At 41.2% G+C, this 16,641-nt stretch overlaps 2 protein-coding genes across 2 annotated transcripts in view; both read right to left on the bottom strand.

The window, feature by feature from the left end:
* LOC115305222 (olfactory receptor 8S1-like) overlaps positions 1–817 on the bottom strand; it is a 20,635-nt gene extending 19,818 nt beyond the window's left edge. The window contains 1 exon segment of the mRNA XM_029955502.1: positions 3–817. Within this exon segment, the coding sequence (XP_029811362.1) occupies positions 3–790 (788 nt within the window). The 5' untranslated portion in view covers positions 791–817.
* Positions 818–13,878: 13,061 nt separating this feature from the next.
* Positions 13,879–16,020, bottom strand: LOC115304705 (olfactory receptor 8S1-like). The gene has a single exon (XM_029954975.1). The coding sequence runs from the start codon at positions 16,018–16,020 to the stop codon at positions 15,085–15,087; it is 936 nt and encodes a 311-aa protein (XP_029810835.1). The 3' UTR covers positions 13,879–15,084.
* Between the last annotated feature and the right edge of the window lie 621 nt (positions 16,021–16,641).

The following is a 16,641-nucleotide window of genomic DNA, read 5'->3' as shown; positions in this document are numbered from 1 at the left end:
AGGGAGGCATGAGATAACAAAGAAAACCTGAACCAAAGAACAGGATCACTGCGATGAGGTGGGAGGAGCAGGTGGAGAAGGCCTTGCTTCTGCCTGAGGTGGAGCTGATGCTCAGGATGATGGAGATAATACGGGCATAGGAGAAGAAGATTGGGAGGAAGGTTCCCAGCCCATGCAGTAAACTGGAGGACAGAAGGATATTGGTTGTGATGGAAATATCAGAGCAAGACAGAGGGAAAAGAGCAGGCAGCTCACAGGTGTAGTGGTGTATGGTTTGGGCCTCACAGAAGTCCAGGTTAATAGCCAAGAGCACAATGACAAATGCATTGAGAAAGGCCAGGCCCCATGAGGCCAGCACCAGCCTCACACAGAGCTAGCTGCTCATCACCTGGCCATAGAGCAGAGGGTGGCAGATGGTGACATAGCGGTCATAGGCCATCACGGAGAGCAGAAAGGCTTCAGTCCCTGCAGTGACAAACACAAAGAACACCTGAGCCACGAAGCCCTCTACTGAAATAGTTTTCTTCTCAGACAGAAGGTCCTTCAGTAGCTTGGACAGAGTGACAGAAGAGAAGCAGAGGTCTAGGAAGGACAGGTTACTCAGGAAGAAGTACATGGGTGCGTGGAGGCGGGAATCAGCTCTGATCACCAGCAGCAGCATCAAGTTCCCCATCATGGTTAGGAGATAAATCCCCAGGAAAAGCACAAAGAGCAGAGCCTGGATGTGGGGGTCGTCGGACAGCCCAGTGAGAATAAACTTGGTGATGGTGCTGCGATTCCTCCAGGCCATCTCTGCAGGGTGTTTCCCTGGAATAAAATAGAAATCCAATCCATAGGTGATATCACCTATGATTGTTCATGCTTTTTAGGGCAGCATCATGTCTTCTTACACATCACTCCCTCTCTGCTTCACCTGACCTTGTGCTCAGTATCTCCAATCTGCCCTTATTGTATCTCAGGAAGGGTTTTTATCCTTTCTTGTCCAGTGTTCATGTATTTTAGAGATTTCCATTCTCATTTCACAGGGATTTTCTGGGTAAATAGTATTGCTGGCTTGCTTACACATTAATTGTTATTCACTTTCAACTGCATGCTCCAAAGTTCAGAAATCCTTACCATCTTCTTTCAAAAGCCATTATATGACATATCTACAGTGAATGTTCTAAGCCTTTTTCCCTTTCTTCATTCTTCTTGTTCAAAATAATCCAAGGCTTCTTACTTCCTAAACAGCACAATAAACTTTAATAGTATTTTTTTCTTTGTATGTAGAGTGTATACAAAAAATTTTATTCATCCTCACAGCAATTTTGTGGAGTATTTCAGGCATGGAAATTTATCTCATGTTACCCCTGAGGAATATAAGATTGACCCCTGTTGAGAACCAGTAGAAGAGCCAGGAAATAGATTCTATAGTTATCTTCTAATTCTCATCCCAGAATCTAGATACAAAGACCACTGTTCCTGCCTTGACATCTGGACTTTTCCTCATTTATCTTTAACCTATATTTTGTCCCTTTTGGCCCCTTTTGATACCAGAAGGTCTCTTTATTTTTGTGTCTTTGATTATATTGTTCTGCTTTAAGATGTTCTCCTTTATTCCATTGACCCAAATTTTTGAGTGACTTCCAGCCTTCCCTCAAATCCTGCTATTTCCAAGCTCAAGCTCATCTGAGACCCAAGTCTACGTTTCCTGTGTGCATGGACAAACAGTGCAACATTTACCTTGGCGTGACTTCAGCTAAATCCAGTGGTGGTGAAGCATGAAGAGCTGGAGAATTTACTTTTGAGGATCCTGCATGGATAAAATTATAAACAGTGTTGCAAGCAAACATTTTACTTGGAACCTTTTCAAGTGAAGTGGAATGCTATATCTTTTCTATGCTTCTCAAAGATTTGTGGGTAGGGCTGTCATGAAAACTGTTTCCACTTTTCTGCTTTCACTCATAAGAGGTTTTCAGGCATGGTATCTTTGGGGACTTCCAGGTCCATCAAAGAAGACTGTAGCATTTTTCTAAAAAGTATTTTCCATTGACGTGCTAGCACCCACAGTTTGTGTGGATGAGGTAGCAGTTATTTGTATCATATGATTTTGATATATCACCAATAAGGAGCTCACCTTCCCCACCATCCTAAACTGCAACTCAAACTGATTCCTGGGATTTCTTTAATAACCAAGGACAAAGTCTTCCATTCAATTCTAGATTACATTCCAAGCATGAAGATAAATCAATTTTTAAACAGGAAAATGAGTATCAGCTTTCATTTACTATTTAAAATGAAAGACATTGGCTTTATTTCATAACATAAGAGAGACTCCTGTCAGATTTACACGTGGGTGAGACCAAAGAACTGAAATTAAGCAAGGAGATGGTTGAAAGGGCAAAATACATAAGTAAGAGGATTTTGGAAGTGTTTTAGACAAGCCTTGCCCACATTGGGTTTTGGATGTATTTGGAAAAAAGAAGATGTGTTTGGAAGGTCACTTTCCAGGTGGCTTGAGGCTTCCAGGACTGGGTGCCATCTTCTGACCTTCTGTGCATGAGAATAAATTTGAAAGGGGAGGAGGATATCAGTGCTGGAAGCAGAAGGGAGCCAAAGGTCAATATTTCCCACTTGAGACTATTCTCATAGCTGTCCTCTCCAGTGCTGTCTCACACTATTCACATTGTCAGAGTGGTGGCTAGTTCTGAAGGTTGTCCTAATAATAGAAAGAAGTATGAATAGAGAAAATCTGTGCAAGCAGCGGGAATAAATAGCTTCAGCAAGTCAACATTTGTTTTTGATACCATCATTTCATTTCAGGTGTCATCTTTTGACCTGTCCAGCAGGTCGGTCAATGCAGGCCCGAGGGAGCGAGTGAGAATTGGGGGGCAGGGGGCACAGAGAATGGAGGCAAGACAAAGTCTCTGATCAAGCCTCGTTTTTTGAGAGAACACACACATCTTATAATGGGTAGAAGGCAGGAAACAAGACAGCTGAGTAGGTCGGTTGCTAGGAAACAGGGTCAAGTGATTTTTAGGAAAAGGCTAGGGTAAAGGGGAAACCGAAACTGCAATTTTAGCCCAGCGCCTGAGGGGCCGATAAGAAAGCCCAGACTGGCTGTCTCCAGCCCTGAATTGGGAGTGATAACACTGCCCTGCCTGCAGGTGGCTGATCTTTGTTCTTCTGGCAGCTCCCCACAGGTCCCCCCTTTTTTATTATTTCAAAAAAGGGCTTCTTTCAGAATATGATAGAATAGGCAAGGAAAGACTGTGCCTGTCTTAGGTTGGAGGCCTGCCAATCCTTCTTACTCGTCATGGGCACACCCAGAAGCTTGTGCCTTAGAGCCTGTCTTAGGTTGATAGGATGGTAAGGCCTCTCTTACCCGTCATTGGCTAACCAGCCCTTACCTCTTGCTATAACATAGCTCTTCATCAGCCTCCTGATCGGCCATATCGAGCTTATGATAATGGACCTGGGTAGGCTGCATCTTGATAGTGTAAGGCTGAACCAAACAGACGCCATGACAGGCTTTGTTTCCCCTCCAAACTACAAGGCCTAAGGTCAGTCGCTCCGGAACCATTTGGCCATTTGGCAGTTATACATTACCCGGGGCAAAAGCAGACCACTGCAGTATCCAATCAGGGAAGGCCAGCTACCTCGCCCCACATTCCTAAGGGTGAGACCTGCAGATGGGAACTTTAGATAGGACCCTGTACCTAATGTTAAAGTTAACCCGATAGTCACCGAACAAGACCCTGAACTCGCTCTGTAATTGGTTAATTTAAAAGATACCCTAAATGTTGTAATTGGGTCCCGCCAAAAGTAACGAACGTTCTGAACAGTGTGTATGGTTAGAGCTGCTGCCAATACTGTTGGACCATTATGATTGGGTCACTGTACCTATGTCACAATTTCTTGTAACTCCCCCTTCCCAAACCCCAGAAAAACCCTACTCAGCCCTTGCTCGGGGCTCTCAGCACAGATCCACTGCGTTGGTGAAGGCTGTGAGACTGAACTTAGGCCCAGCGAGCCTACGCCATAATAAAACTCCCCTTTGCTTTTACATGCATGCCTCGGTCTCCCTGGCGGTTTCTGGTTTTGGGGTGATATTAAAATCTTGGGCTTTACAATAGCATCTATTTGCTGCCTTAGAAATGCCATGACCTTATTGAATAGAACAGGGCTCAAGGACACCAAGATCAATAAACCCACAATAGGTCCTAAAAGTGGGAGAAGGTAGGGTAGAAGTCCATGAAATCCACTGAGGAAAGGACTGTCGATGAGTTCCTCCCTCATCTTCTCCAGGTCCTCCTGTAGCTTTTTAATCTTATTTCTGATGATGCCAGACTTGTTCACATAGAAGCAGCATCGTTCCTGATACTGGAATCCAACCATCCAGAGGAGGTGCCACCATTTCCCAAACATGGTCCCTAAAAGAAAAGACAAAGATTTCTCTCAAGGAGATTTCTTCTCCCTGGAAGACTGAGTATTATGATCAATTTGCTTTACTAGTTTCTCCGGCAACCATGGGGCTGTATCTGCTTGTTGTGAGTAGATGCACACTGCTCCTCGTCCCCAGATCAAGACTGGGTCCAGAGCATACCAGTTACTATCCAAGGGTCCCTCCAAAGCATGGTAGCAAAAGTTATTTGCATCTCATTGTGCCAGAGACACTCAGCAGCTGAGCATCCTTCTTTATCCAAAGTTAAAAAATTTTAAATGAAGAGTGAATAATGTAGAAGATTTCTGGGAGATCCCTTGATGGGGTACCATTCCCCCTTTTTTATCTTTTCAAGGGCATTTTTTAAGGATAGATGTGCCCGTTCTACTATACCTTGTCCTTGTGGGTTATAAGGGATCCCGGTGATGTGTTTAATGTGTAACTGTTGACAGAATTTAGAGAACACGGTCCCTGTATACCGGGTCCATTGTCAGTTTTTATTTGTTTTGGGATCCCTAACACTGATATGGCAGAAAGCATGTGTGCTACGACGTGCTTTCCTGTCTCCAGTTTGTAAGGTAGCATATAGGAAGCCGCTGTAGGTATCAACATTCACATGGACATACTTTAGATTTCCAAACTCTAAAATGTGTGTTACATCCATTTGCCAGATGGAATTAGGCACTAGTCCTCGAGGATTTACTCCCAAAGGAGGAACAGGTAAATGCACAACACAAGAAGGGAACTGTTTTACTATCTGTCGTGCCTGTTCACAGGAAATCTTGAATATAATTCTTAAGGTGCGGGCACTAAGATGATGGGTAGCATGAGCTCTTGAGGCTGCTTCTATTCCTGTATCCTGGGGAAGTATGATATTATAGGTTTCTTTTGTGGCTGAATCAGCCTTTTGATTGCCCAAAGACAGAGGACCTGGAAGGCCAGTGTGGGCCCTTAAATGACCAATGAAGAAAGGATTTTTTCTTTTATGAATTAAAGACTGAAGTTGCATTTTGTATGGCCAGTGCCACAAACTTTTGACACAAAATAGGGCTATTAGCCATACTCTGAGGTAAAACCTTCCATTGATATCTTTTCAATGGGCTCTCTAAAATTAACAGAGGGTATACTGAAAGAGAATCGCTCTTGGTCGCTAGGGTGGAGAGGGATGGTAAAGAAACAGTCTTTAAGGTCTATGATAATTTTATAGTGCCCCAGAGGTATAGCCACAGGAGAGGGAAGCCCCAGCTGGAGTGTTCCCATGAGAACCATTGTTTTGTTTACTGCCCTAAGGTCCTGCAATAACCTCCATTTACCTGATTTCTTTTTTATGACAAATATAAAGGTATTCAAGGAGAATTACTCTCTAATATGCGTCCAGCAGCTAACTGCTCCTGTACTAGCTGATGTGCTGCTTGCAGTTTCTCAGCAGATAAAGGCCATTGATCAACCCACACAGGGTCATTAGATTTCCAAGTGATCTTATCTGCATGGGGTACAGGAATGTCAATGGCCCCTAGGGTAAATTGCCCAAGCCCTTTCTTTGATGGGGTTTTTTTTTTTTTTTTCACCTCAATAGGTTGGGTAATTCCTTTTTCATTCTTCCCTAAACCTTTTTCTGGCTGAAACCCTTGGGCTAGCATTTGCACTATTATTATCTCATTTGGACTGCACATATTAATACCCATCTGAGTTAGGAGGTCTCACCCCCACAAACTGACAGGTAACCCTTGAATAACAAAAGGTTGAATGTTTCCCTGATTTCCGTCTGTATCTGCCAGTGCAATAGCTTTGCACTCTTTTCTGGGTTTTTGTTTTGCCCTATACCTTTAAGGTTGGTTAAGGTAGGGGACAGTGGCCACTGTGAAGGCCAGGCTTCTTTCTTAATAATGGTGACATCAGCTCCGGTGTCTACTAACCCTTGGTATTCTCTCCCATCAAGCCAGAGTGTAAGCATTGGCTTTTGAGCATTAACAGGTTATACCCAATAAGCATCGGACTGCTTGCTGAATCTACAGTCCTTAAAAGATAAATGCTCTAGATTACAAACAAATACTTTATGACATTTCTGTATATCATATATATCTTAAGAGAAAGTCTCTTAATCTGGATAAGTAAACATTAAAGGACCAACAATGTTTTTAACAACAAGAGTCATAAAACTATAATTTTTATTAGTTTATTTAACCCTATGTTTTTAATTTTTGTTTAGCTTGAATGTAGCTTTTAGCTCTGGAAATTTCTAACTCATTTTAGTATTAATCTAAAAGATGTCAAATACTGTATTTGTTTTAAAAGTCTCTTTTACAACTTTCCTTGAAGAAGAAACACGTTTTGTGACAAAATCTAGAAATTTAGTGACACTTATATTTTGATTATTAAAGGTGTTAAGTAATGATCTTATACCAAAACATTAAGACTTTAGGAACTGCACATATATTTGAGCAGTTGCGGCATTTACCCATGCAATATGACCTAAGGTGTATCATTGTACTAGAGTGCTTTTTAAAGTTACTTGGTATCCTCAATGAAAGGGCCCAATTGGTTAAAAGACTTTTCTATCATTTGAATACTGGGAAATTTATTAAAACCTTAGGAAGTTACAAAGCACATCCTAAATAGAATTACAAATTGTTACAAATCTGAAAACTCTTATTTACTAAACCAAAGTGGCAATAACAGATCTTATTTGCCTTTGGGATCCTTCAGCAAAACCTAACTCCTTTTTAACCTAAGCAATTAAAGACCTGATAAAGATAGGACCTAAAGCTTTTGTCTTCTTAACAAAAGAGAAACCCTTCATTTTACATAGTCTTAACAAGAGCAGACCAAAGATCCAGAAAAACTTGTCTTTTGAAAGAGAGAAAAGCAGAATTTTAACCTTATACCAATATACCTTTAATATTTCATTTATCTCAACCTCACACATAAAGTTCTTTTTAATGATTTCCTTTCCCTTAAACTTTGTCCCAAAGCTTTCCAAACAACCAATCTCATTTAAGACAAAATTACTTTCTTTTACCCTCAACAAAAATGTACTTTTATTTTTTATATTTTCCTTACACATCCCCAATCTCCTGCATACAGAGTTGCTTTCCTTTTTTTTATTTTTCCCCATCAGTCTGGAGTACACTTAGAATTTTAACTCTTAGAAAACTTAGTCTCCTATCGAGGACTTAGTAACTAACTGAAAGATGTTTATACCAGAACTTCTCTTAGATGGAAATTTTATGAACCAATTAAGTACAAAGCAGCTTTTTAACAGTTTTAAATATCCCCAGTTGTTTTGCCACAAGTCAAAAGCCCAAGCATCTACAGGCCTCATCCAATATCAATATATCAATCACTAGTTGTGGATTTTAGTTTTTATCTTGTCAGATAGCCAATGAATTCAATCTCAATTCATTATCAAGTAAAATCTTAACGTTTTAAGTTGCCAAGAACCTTTAAAACTATTTTAACAATTACTCATGAAAACTATAGAACAGACCAAATTAACCATCCTTTTAACATACACTTGTTAAATTGGAGCAGAGATCATAAGAATCTATTTGACTTTTGGCAGATTCAGATAGAACATATTTTGTTCTGTTTTTATCTCAAACCAAAAAACTTAAACACTGAATAAGTTTTGCTTGAGCCCAAGTAAGACGCTTTGTTCCCCATAGTTGATTTTGACCTCGAAATTTGATGCAAAAAACTGATTTTTGTGGTCTTTTGTTTCTTATCACCTAAGGCAGAGGGAGAAGCCAGTGTTATGCAAATTGGCCTCTCCCCACCCAGCGGATGGCAACCTGATGGACTTCTGGTTGCCCCGGGCAACAGGGCGGTACAGAAGAATGGGGGAAGGGAGACCAAGAAAAGAGGCTCCCCAGGGAGGAGAGGAGAATTCCCAGTTTAAAATTTTGTCAGCTCTGACAGAGGAGCAGGTTTGAGGCTTTTTGTTTTATTTTGATTTGTTTAGCCACTAGAATTAGGCAATCCATGTCAGTCCAGAGAAGAGAAGGAACCCTTCCCCGGAACAAAATGAGTTTCAGGCAGCTGCTGGGAAACATTCCTTCAGGTCTCTGTCCCGAGGTAGACCAACAATATTTAGTTCCAATTATAGCCATCAACCTGGGAAATGAATGAGGGAGAAGCCCTCACTTCCACAAGGCAAAGGAACACAGATTTACTAAAGGGCTGACCGACTTCTCGGTGTGGTCCTGGGGTGGGAAGCAATGCTGCGTCCAGCCTTCCATTTGATACCCCAGACAAAAAGCACATGTGCACTTAAAATTTAGATGAAAAACTAGCTTACTTCCGGAGGTTCAGACAGGTAACTCTTACAGATTACTGGCGCCATTTTTAGGGTGGAAGAAAATCTATATAGAGTCCTCTTTCTTTAGACTCCATATGGCTCAAAGCTTTTCAAGTTCTGACCTATCCATCACGCTAACTCTGGCTATCTCTACAGGGGGGATTGCAGCAACCCGAAACAAGTATAACAGACTCTGTATTACCCATCCCTTATTTCTTATCCCTTATTTTTTATGATACGTGATGCAAAGACAAACAAAGGGTAGGGTGCCTCCTCTAATGAGGAGACCAATCAGATGCCTGTCTGGCCGTGTCCCAAAGGAGCTTAGGTGAAGCTGAGTCGAGGACTCAGCATTGTGACTTACGATCGGAAACTATTCCGATGCCGACATAAACCATATGCTTTTCACCATGGTATCACAGACCAGGCCCACTCAGACTCTGTAGGCTTTTTGGGGACCTTAAGGGTGCCCCACCCGTGGAACCACAAACTCGAACTCGGCACGCAAGCCAAACTGAGCCGCATATTCACTCACACACACACACACACCAGAGGCTAGTACATTCCCTCCCACAGAGGTTTAACAAACAAGACTGAGACATTAGAAAAACAACTGGGCAATCTCTTGCCTTTACTCACTTTCCTCATTCTTTCTACATTTAGAAAAACATTTAAGGACAGACTTCATGGAGGAACTGAAAAAATTCTAATAATTGCTTTTTCTTAACCTTTACTCCCCACGCCCTGAGGGTCTCTGTCAGACTATTTACTCCCTGCCCCAGGAATTCCTATCACTCACCTGAGCACTGGACCATGTGGAAGGTTCCTGCGTGGTCGTCTCCCTATGAATTTTGAGCCCTGGACCACGCAGCAGGTTCCCGTGTGGCCATCTCTGTATGAATTCGTTTAAACTTCGGTAGCTACCTTTTTTCTCTTCTTTTTATCTTTGATCAGTTTCTTCACTGGATCCCTCGTACTCTGGTCGCACACATTGGGCGCCACTTAACCCATCTGGCAGGTCGGTCAACACAGGTCCTGAGGGAGGGAGTGAGAATTGGGAGGCAGGGGGCACAGAGAATGGAGGCAAGACAAAGTCCCTGATCAAGCCTTGTTTTTTGAGAGAACACACACATCTTATAAAGGGTAGAAGGCAGGAAACAAGGCAGCTGAGTAGGTCGGTTGCTATGAAACAGGGTCAAGTGATTTTTAGGAAAGGCTAGGGTAAAGGGGAAACCGAAACTGCAATTTTAGCCCAGCGCCTGAGGGGCCGATAAGAAAGCCCAGACTGGCTGTCTCCAGCCCTGAATTGGGAGTGATAACACTGCCCTGCCTGCAGGTGGCTGATCTTTGTTCTTCTGGCAGCTCCCCACAAGCTTTCTGCAATCTTTTGGGATCATGATGCATAAGAGGATTTATGTCTAGGCTGTGAGATGTCCTTGTCACTGATGTCATGAGGGAGTGAAGAGAAATCTGTCTGAGATCGTGTCCAATGCCACTGGGACAAATGCAACATTTTCAATACCAGAGACATTAGGGGCCAGTCTTGAGACAGAGGTGGCCTACCACGGAGTGGGAAGTTTCCACCACAAGCTCAGGAAAGAGGAATGGGTTGAACGGGAGTCTCAGGATCTAGTACTAGTGGGGTGTATCAGGAGGTTCTGGGGGATGGGGTCAAGGTGGAGGATGATGAGCAAAATTAAAACACATATAGAACTTCCTAGGAAGAAAAAATAGAGGGATATCAGACATGTTGGAGGATATTACCATCCTCCTTGCTTTTACTGGAGGAGGCAGCTCCTGTGCTTTTTGGCTTTCCCATTCAGGTAGACACATTATTGGTAAAGTATCCCCAGAAGAGAACCTATGTCACAGGAGTCCGACTATTGACAAAACAGATAGTTTTTCTTCTTGCTGTCAGTGGGTGTTTGGCATCTGAATAGTTCAAACTGTAGGACCACTGAGGATGCCACAATATCCAGATTATTTCCTGGATACCTTAACATAAAGCGATGCCAGTCTACAATGCAGGCCACTTTATGGAAGGACAAGAACAATATCTCTGAAGAAGCTCATATTTCCAACTGGCATATACTTCATTAAAACTTCCTCAGATGATCTCAGATCTAGTAGCCTGCCATCTCTTCATTTATTTCCTCTGTGATTCTGAATATTATCTTAAGAATGATTCTTAAGGAAAGAACAATCTAACAAAACCAATCAGAGACTGTCTATGCTTATGCATCCCTGGGCTGGGTTTGGCACCCAGGGGAAGCTGGGCCAATCCTTTGTATTCTCTGAACTTAGTCTGAAACCAAATTCTGGACTTACTAATTAACACACTTTCCAGTTGACTAGAAAGGTAAACAGTAGGAGGCAAAAGTCAGTATTTGAAATTTCTGAATTAAAGCAATTATTTAAAGCCTAAAAGAATTTTTATTAGGCTAATAGGGACTGGCGAAAGAAGGATAATAAAAGGATTTTTAAATCTCTCTCTCTCTATCTCTATCTCTATCTCTATACACACATATATATATACATATACACACATATATATGTATATATATGTACATATATATGGATTTTTTCTCTGGGCTAACATTTGTTGAGGATTTTTGTTATCTATGTAATTTTCTTTTACAGTGTTTGTCTGGTTTTGGAATCTGATAATGCTGTCTCATATAATGAATTTGGAAGTGTTCTCTACTATTGTTTGGAAAGAGTTTGGAAATAATTGTCATTAATTCCTTAAATGTTAGGTAGAATTCAATAGTGAAACCAACTGGTATCGAACTTTTTTGTTGTTGACCAGTGGTTTTTGTGTCTGGGTCAAGCATTTGAAATTTAAGCAACATACCTTCCTTAATTGAGATAAAATTAACATATGACCTTTTATTTTAGATGTACAACTTAATCATTCTATATTTATATATATTATTAAATGATCACCACATAAGTATAATTAATGTATTACTATATATTATTACAAAAGTTTCTTTCCTTAGGGCACATGGATGGCCAATTGGTTAAGTGTCTGACTCTTGATTTTGGTTCAGGACACAATTCCACTGTCATGAGATTGAACCCCTTGTTGGGCTCAATCCTCAGCATGGAGCCAGCTTGGGATTCTCTCTCTCTCTCTCTCTCTCTCTCTCTCTCTCTCTCTCCCTCTGCCCCTCGTAAACTCGTAATTTCTCTTTTTCTCTCTTAAAAAAAGAAAAAGAAAAAAAAGTTTCCTTGAGAACTTAAAAAATCGACTCTAACGTTCAAAAATACAATACAGTATTATTAATTATAGTCACCAGGCTGTATATGACATCCCCAGGAGTTATAATAATTTTATAACTGGAAGTTTGTACCTTTATAACACCTTCACCCATTTTTGTCCACCCTCCACCCCACTGGCAACCACAGAGCTGCCATCTGTGAGGTTTTTTTTAATTGAAATATATTTTACATTGAACATTGTGCAAATTTAGGATGAACAACATATTAATTGGATACATTTACATAATATGATTGCGGTTGTAGTGATAATTAGCACTTCTGTCATGTTACATAATTATAATTTGTTCTTACTGGTTGAGATAATCAGGTTCCAGTGTCTAAACACGTTTGATGATTATAATTTAATATTATTTATATTTACTGTACTGTGCATTTGACCTCTAGGATTTATTTACTACTTACTGCCAATGGTGTATCTGTAAATGAAATCTGTCCTATCTCCCCACATCCCGTCTTCTGATAACCACCATGTATTCTGTTCTTATGAGTTTGGCTTTTTGAGATTCCATACATAAGTGATATCATGCAGTACTTGTCTTTCTCTGTCTGACTTCTATCAGCATCAAGGGCTCAAGATTCATCTATGTTGTTAGAAGAGGCAGGATGTCCTTTTTTATGGCTGAATATTATTCCATTGTATACATACATCACATCTTCCTGATCCATTTATTTCTTGATAGGTTTGTAGATTGTTGGATTGCATATATCTCTTTCATATCTTATTTCCATTTCCTTTGGGTATACATGCAGAAGTGGAATTGCTGGATTATATGGTAGAGCTATTTTTAATTTTTTTGAGGAACCTTCATATTGTGTTCCATAGTCGCTGAACAAGTTTATATTGCCACCACATAAATACCCTCCATTTGATAATATCTCTCAATAAATGTCATTGGACCCCCTTTTCAAGGCTATGATGCTACACTAGTTCTTCCCAAGCCCCTCCTTCCCTGGCTATCTAAAACGTTTGGGATGGGAAAAATTGGGGAGGGTGTTCATTTCATTGGCCTTATTCATTTCATTGTAGTGACAAGTCATTGCCTTCTTTTGTCATGAGGGAAGTCAGGATTGCTTTTCATTTGTGGAATCCAAATGAATGGGATCTTAAAAGAAGAACTCACAGAAGCAGAGAGCGCTTGCAAGCAGAATATACTTGTGAACTCATTTCTGTTAGACATCTACTTCAGTAGTAGACTTGCTGATCTTTCTTCTGTGCCTCTCTGAGCCAGAGAGAGAAGAATTGGAAAAGCTGAGAGATGGGGGTGGATGGGATGGGGAAGGAAATGGAGATAATACAGCCCAGTGAAATGAAAAAACTGGAGAAAATAAGAGTTTCATGTATGTTTGCCACGGCACTGGCCCTGCTCAATAAATGGATTACATTAAAGTCTTGAGACGCCTGGTTGGCTCTGTAGGTTAAGCATCTGATTTGGGCTCAGGTCACAATCTCACGGGTTCGTGAGATCGAACCCTGTGTCAGGCTCTGTGTTGATGGTGTGGAGCCTGCTTGGGATTCTCTCTCCCCACCCTCTCTTCCTCTCCCCTGCTTGCACTCTTTCTCTCAAAATAAATAAACATTAAAAAAAGTCTTTATGCACGAGAGACATTTGAAGAAAATATACCTAAATATGGGTGATGGAATTATTTTTGACAATCATCAACTTTACTTTAATGCATCTACTTTCTTATTCTAACAAACAATTGGAAATACAGGTGTGTTATTAATTAGTGCATGATTCGATACTGATAATGTTTGATGATAATATATGTCAATGAAGAAATAAAGTACAATGGAACTAAGGTGTGTTAATCCATTAATGAAAATGATGCAGGGTTTTTGAGCACAGGTCAAGAAAGAATTCTTGACACATTATATGGTGCAACTTCATGAATTTATTTAGGTAGCATGGGGACAGGGGCCATGGGCACAAAGTGGTGCACTTTCTGTGTGAATCTGGTGGTCATCTGCTTAGAATCAAAGGGAAGAGAGCATGTAGGGAGTATAAGATTACAAATTTCTTTGAATTTCTACTCATAACAGTATTTTTGCAAGATTCCTCTGGTGGTTATCATTCAGTTTGACATTGACTATCAGTACCATACAGGCAGTCGTGAGACCCTTAAAGAAAGTAACAATCAGCACATAGTTGACCCTAATCATAACTGCAGAGACTATAGATCTGCTTTTGGTGAAAGGTAAACATTTGCCTGCTTCTGCCCCTCATCAATAGCATGTATCATTAGGTGTCTCAGTATTGCTGGACAGAAAATAACACTGAATGAGTATAAGTTACCACAGTTAACTCTATTTGGAGGAAAATCATCAATAGCATGGAACAATTTCTCAGAAGATACACATCTGGTGAATTATAATGCACACACTGCATATTTCATAAACCCAGGCTACAGTAAATGCAAAGGAAATTACTCCCGAACAATTGACTAAAATCCCTCGCATCCCCCAAGGTGGCTGGATGGAAAAACTAAGCTTAAAGTAGGTGAACTGTATCAGAGGGCTAAGTTTTTGTGTCTCACCATAGCATGAGCCATATTTCCCCTCATGTTGCCACTCCAAAGGCACAACAATAGAGTTCTTTGTATCACTCAAGTCACTGACCTGTCACTTGTGCCATCCTGAATTTTAGCAGAGGCTTCCCAACCAAAGCTCAATGTCTCCACAGATCCTATATCTATAACTGTTCTTTCCCTGTGACTCAATGTTTTGGTGAAATCTTATCATTTTAAGTGACTTTCTGTATATTTATTTCTAAAAAGTCATCCAATACACATACGTTTTTCAACTGTGTCATTAAAACAATACAGAAAAAAGTATAGTTAAATAAAACTTCTAATCAAGATGACTAAATATTCCCTTGCTCTGCCTTTGAGCCAGATTGAATCTGAACCACCTTCTTCTGTGCTAACCCCACCCTCAAGGTATCTCTGTGTCTCTTTCTTAAGTTTTATGAAGTATCTTTTGACTTCTAAAACAGTGGACCATCAGAAGATTTGAGTGTCAACCCAAGAGATATTTCAAAGGCTGTAGTTCCTTCCTAATTCATCCTTTGTTTGTAGCTTGCTACCTATGCAATTGCAAACATTTCTCCAGAGTTCTTCTCAGAGCTGCCTTTACTTCTCTGTTTTTCAGGCTATAGATGAGGGGATTCACTAGGGGAGTGACCACAGCATACTGTATGGAGAAGATGAGTTCCAGAGGTGAGCCTGAGGTTGGCAGGAGATAACAGAGGAGAGCAGATCCATAGAAGAAGCTCACTGTGACGAGGTGGGAGGAGCAGGTGGAGAAGGTCTTGCTTCTGCCTGTGGTGGAGCTGATGCTCAGGATAATGGACGCAATTCGGACATAAGAGATGAAGATCAGTAAGAATATACCAAAGCCATGCAGGAGTGAAGAGATGACCAGGACAGTGACATTGCTTGTGACATAGGAGCAGGACAAAGAGAAGAGAGAGGGCAGCTCACAGCTGTAGTGAGAGATGGTACGGGTCTCACAGAAGTTCAAGTCCGTAGCCAGTGGGATGTTGATAACTGCATCCAGAAAACTCAGGCTCCATGAAGCCCATACCAGCCTCACGCACACCTGGCTGCTCATCATCTGGCCATAGAGCAGAGGGTGGCAGATGGCGGCATAGCGGTCATAGGCCATGGCAGACAGCAGTAAAGTTTCTGTTCCTCCAATATCAAGCACAAAGAACGCTTGAATCAGACATCCCTCTTTTGAAATGACTCTCGTTTTAGACAGTAGGTTCTCCAGAAGCTTGGGCACGGTGACTGAAGAAAAGCAAAGATCCACGAAGGAGAGATGATTCTGGAAGAAATACATGGGTTTTTGGAGGTGGGAATCAGTCCTGATCACCAGCAGCATCATTAGGTTCCCCATTAGGGTCAGGAGGTAAATCCCCAGGAAGAGCACAAAGAGCAATGCCTGGATGTCGGGGTCAGCTGGCAACCCAAGGAGGATGAACTCCGTGATGGTGCTGTGGTTTCCTAAGGCCATCTAAGGAGTGTGGTTTCTAGAAATAAATACAGGAATGGAATTGAAACTTCTCTTGATTACACCGAATTACAGAGGTAGGGGCACTGTATGTATACACTCCTAGTTATTTAGATTTCACATATGCCCTTTTTGACCACCTGGAATCCTTTCTTTCTTGTCTAGTGTTCAGTTTCAAATTCACTATGAAATTTCCAAATAGCTGTTATTCAACTTTAAAGACAACTGAGGTTGGGGCACCTAGGTGGCTCAGTTGGTTGAGCATCCAACTTCAGCTCACGTCATGATCTCATGTTCATGAGTTCAGGCCCCATGTCGGGCTCTGTACTGATAGCTCAGAGCATGGAGCCTCTTCAAATTCTGTCTCTATCTCTCTCTGTCCCTCTGCGAGTCATGCACTGTCTTTGTCTCTCTCAAAAACAAAGACTGGTGCAGCCGCTCTGGAAAACAGTGTGGAGGTTCCTCAAAAAACTATCCATAGAACTCCCTTATGACCCAGCAATAGCATTGCTGGGGATTTACCCAAGAGAGACAGAAATGCTGATGCATAGGAGCACATGTACCCCAATGTTCATAGCAGCAATGTCAACAATAGCCAAAACATGGAAGGAGCCTAAATGTCCA

The sequence above is a fragment of the Suricata suricatta genome, chromosome 10 (genome assembly GCF_006229205.1).
Source record: "Suricata suricatta isolate VVHF042 chromosome 10, meerkat_22Aug2017_6uvM2_HiC, whole genome shotgun sequence".
Lineage (NCBI taxonomy): Eukaryota > Metazoa > Chordata > Mammalia > Carnivora > Herpestidae > Suricata > Suricata suricatta.
Note: the sequence above shows the minus strand (reverse complement) of the source record. Positions and strands in the feature narration are given on the sequence as shown.

Excerpts from the sequence above, each read along its gene's own strand:
- LOC115304705 (XM_029954975.1), bottom strand. The coding sequence starts at position 16,020 with ATGGCCTTAGGAAACCACAGCACCATCACGGAGTTCATCCTCCTTGGG.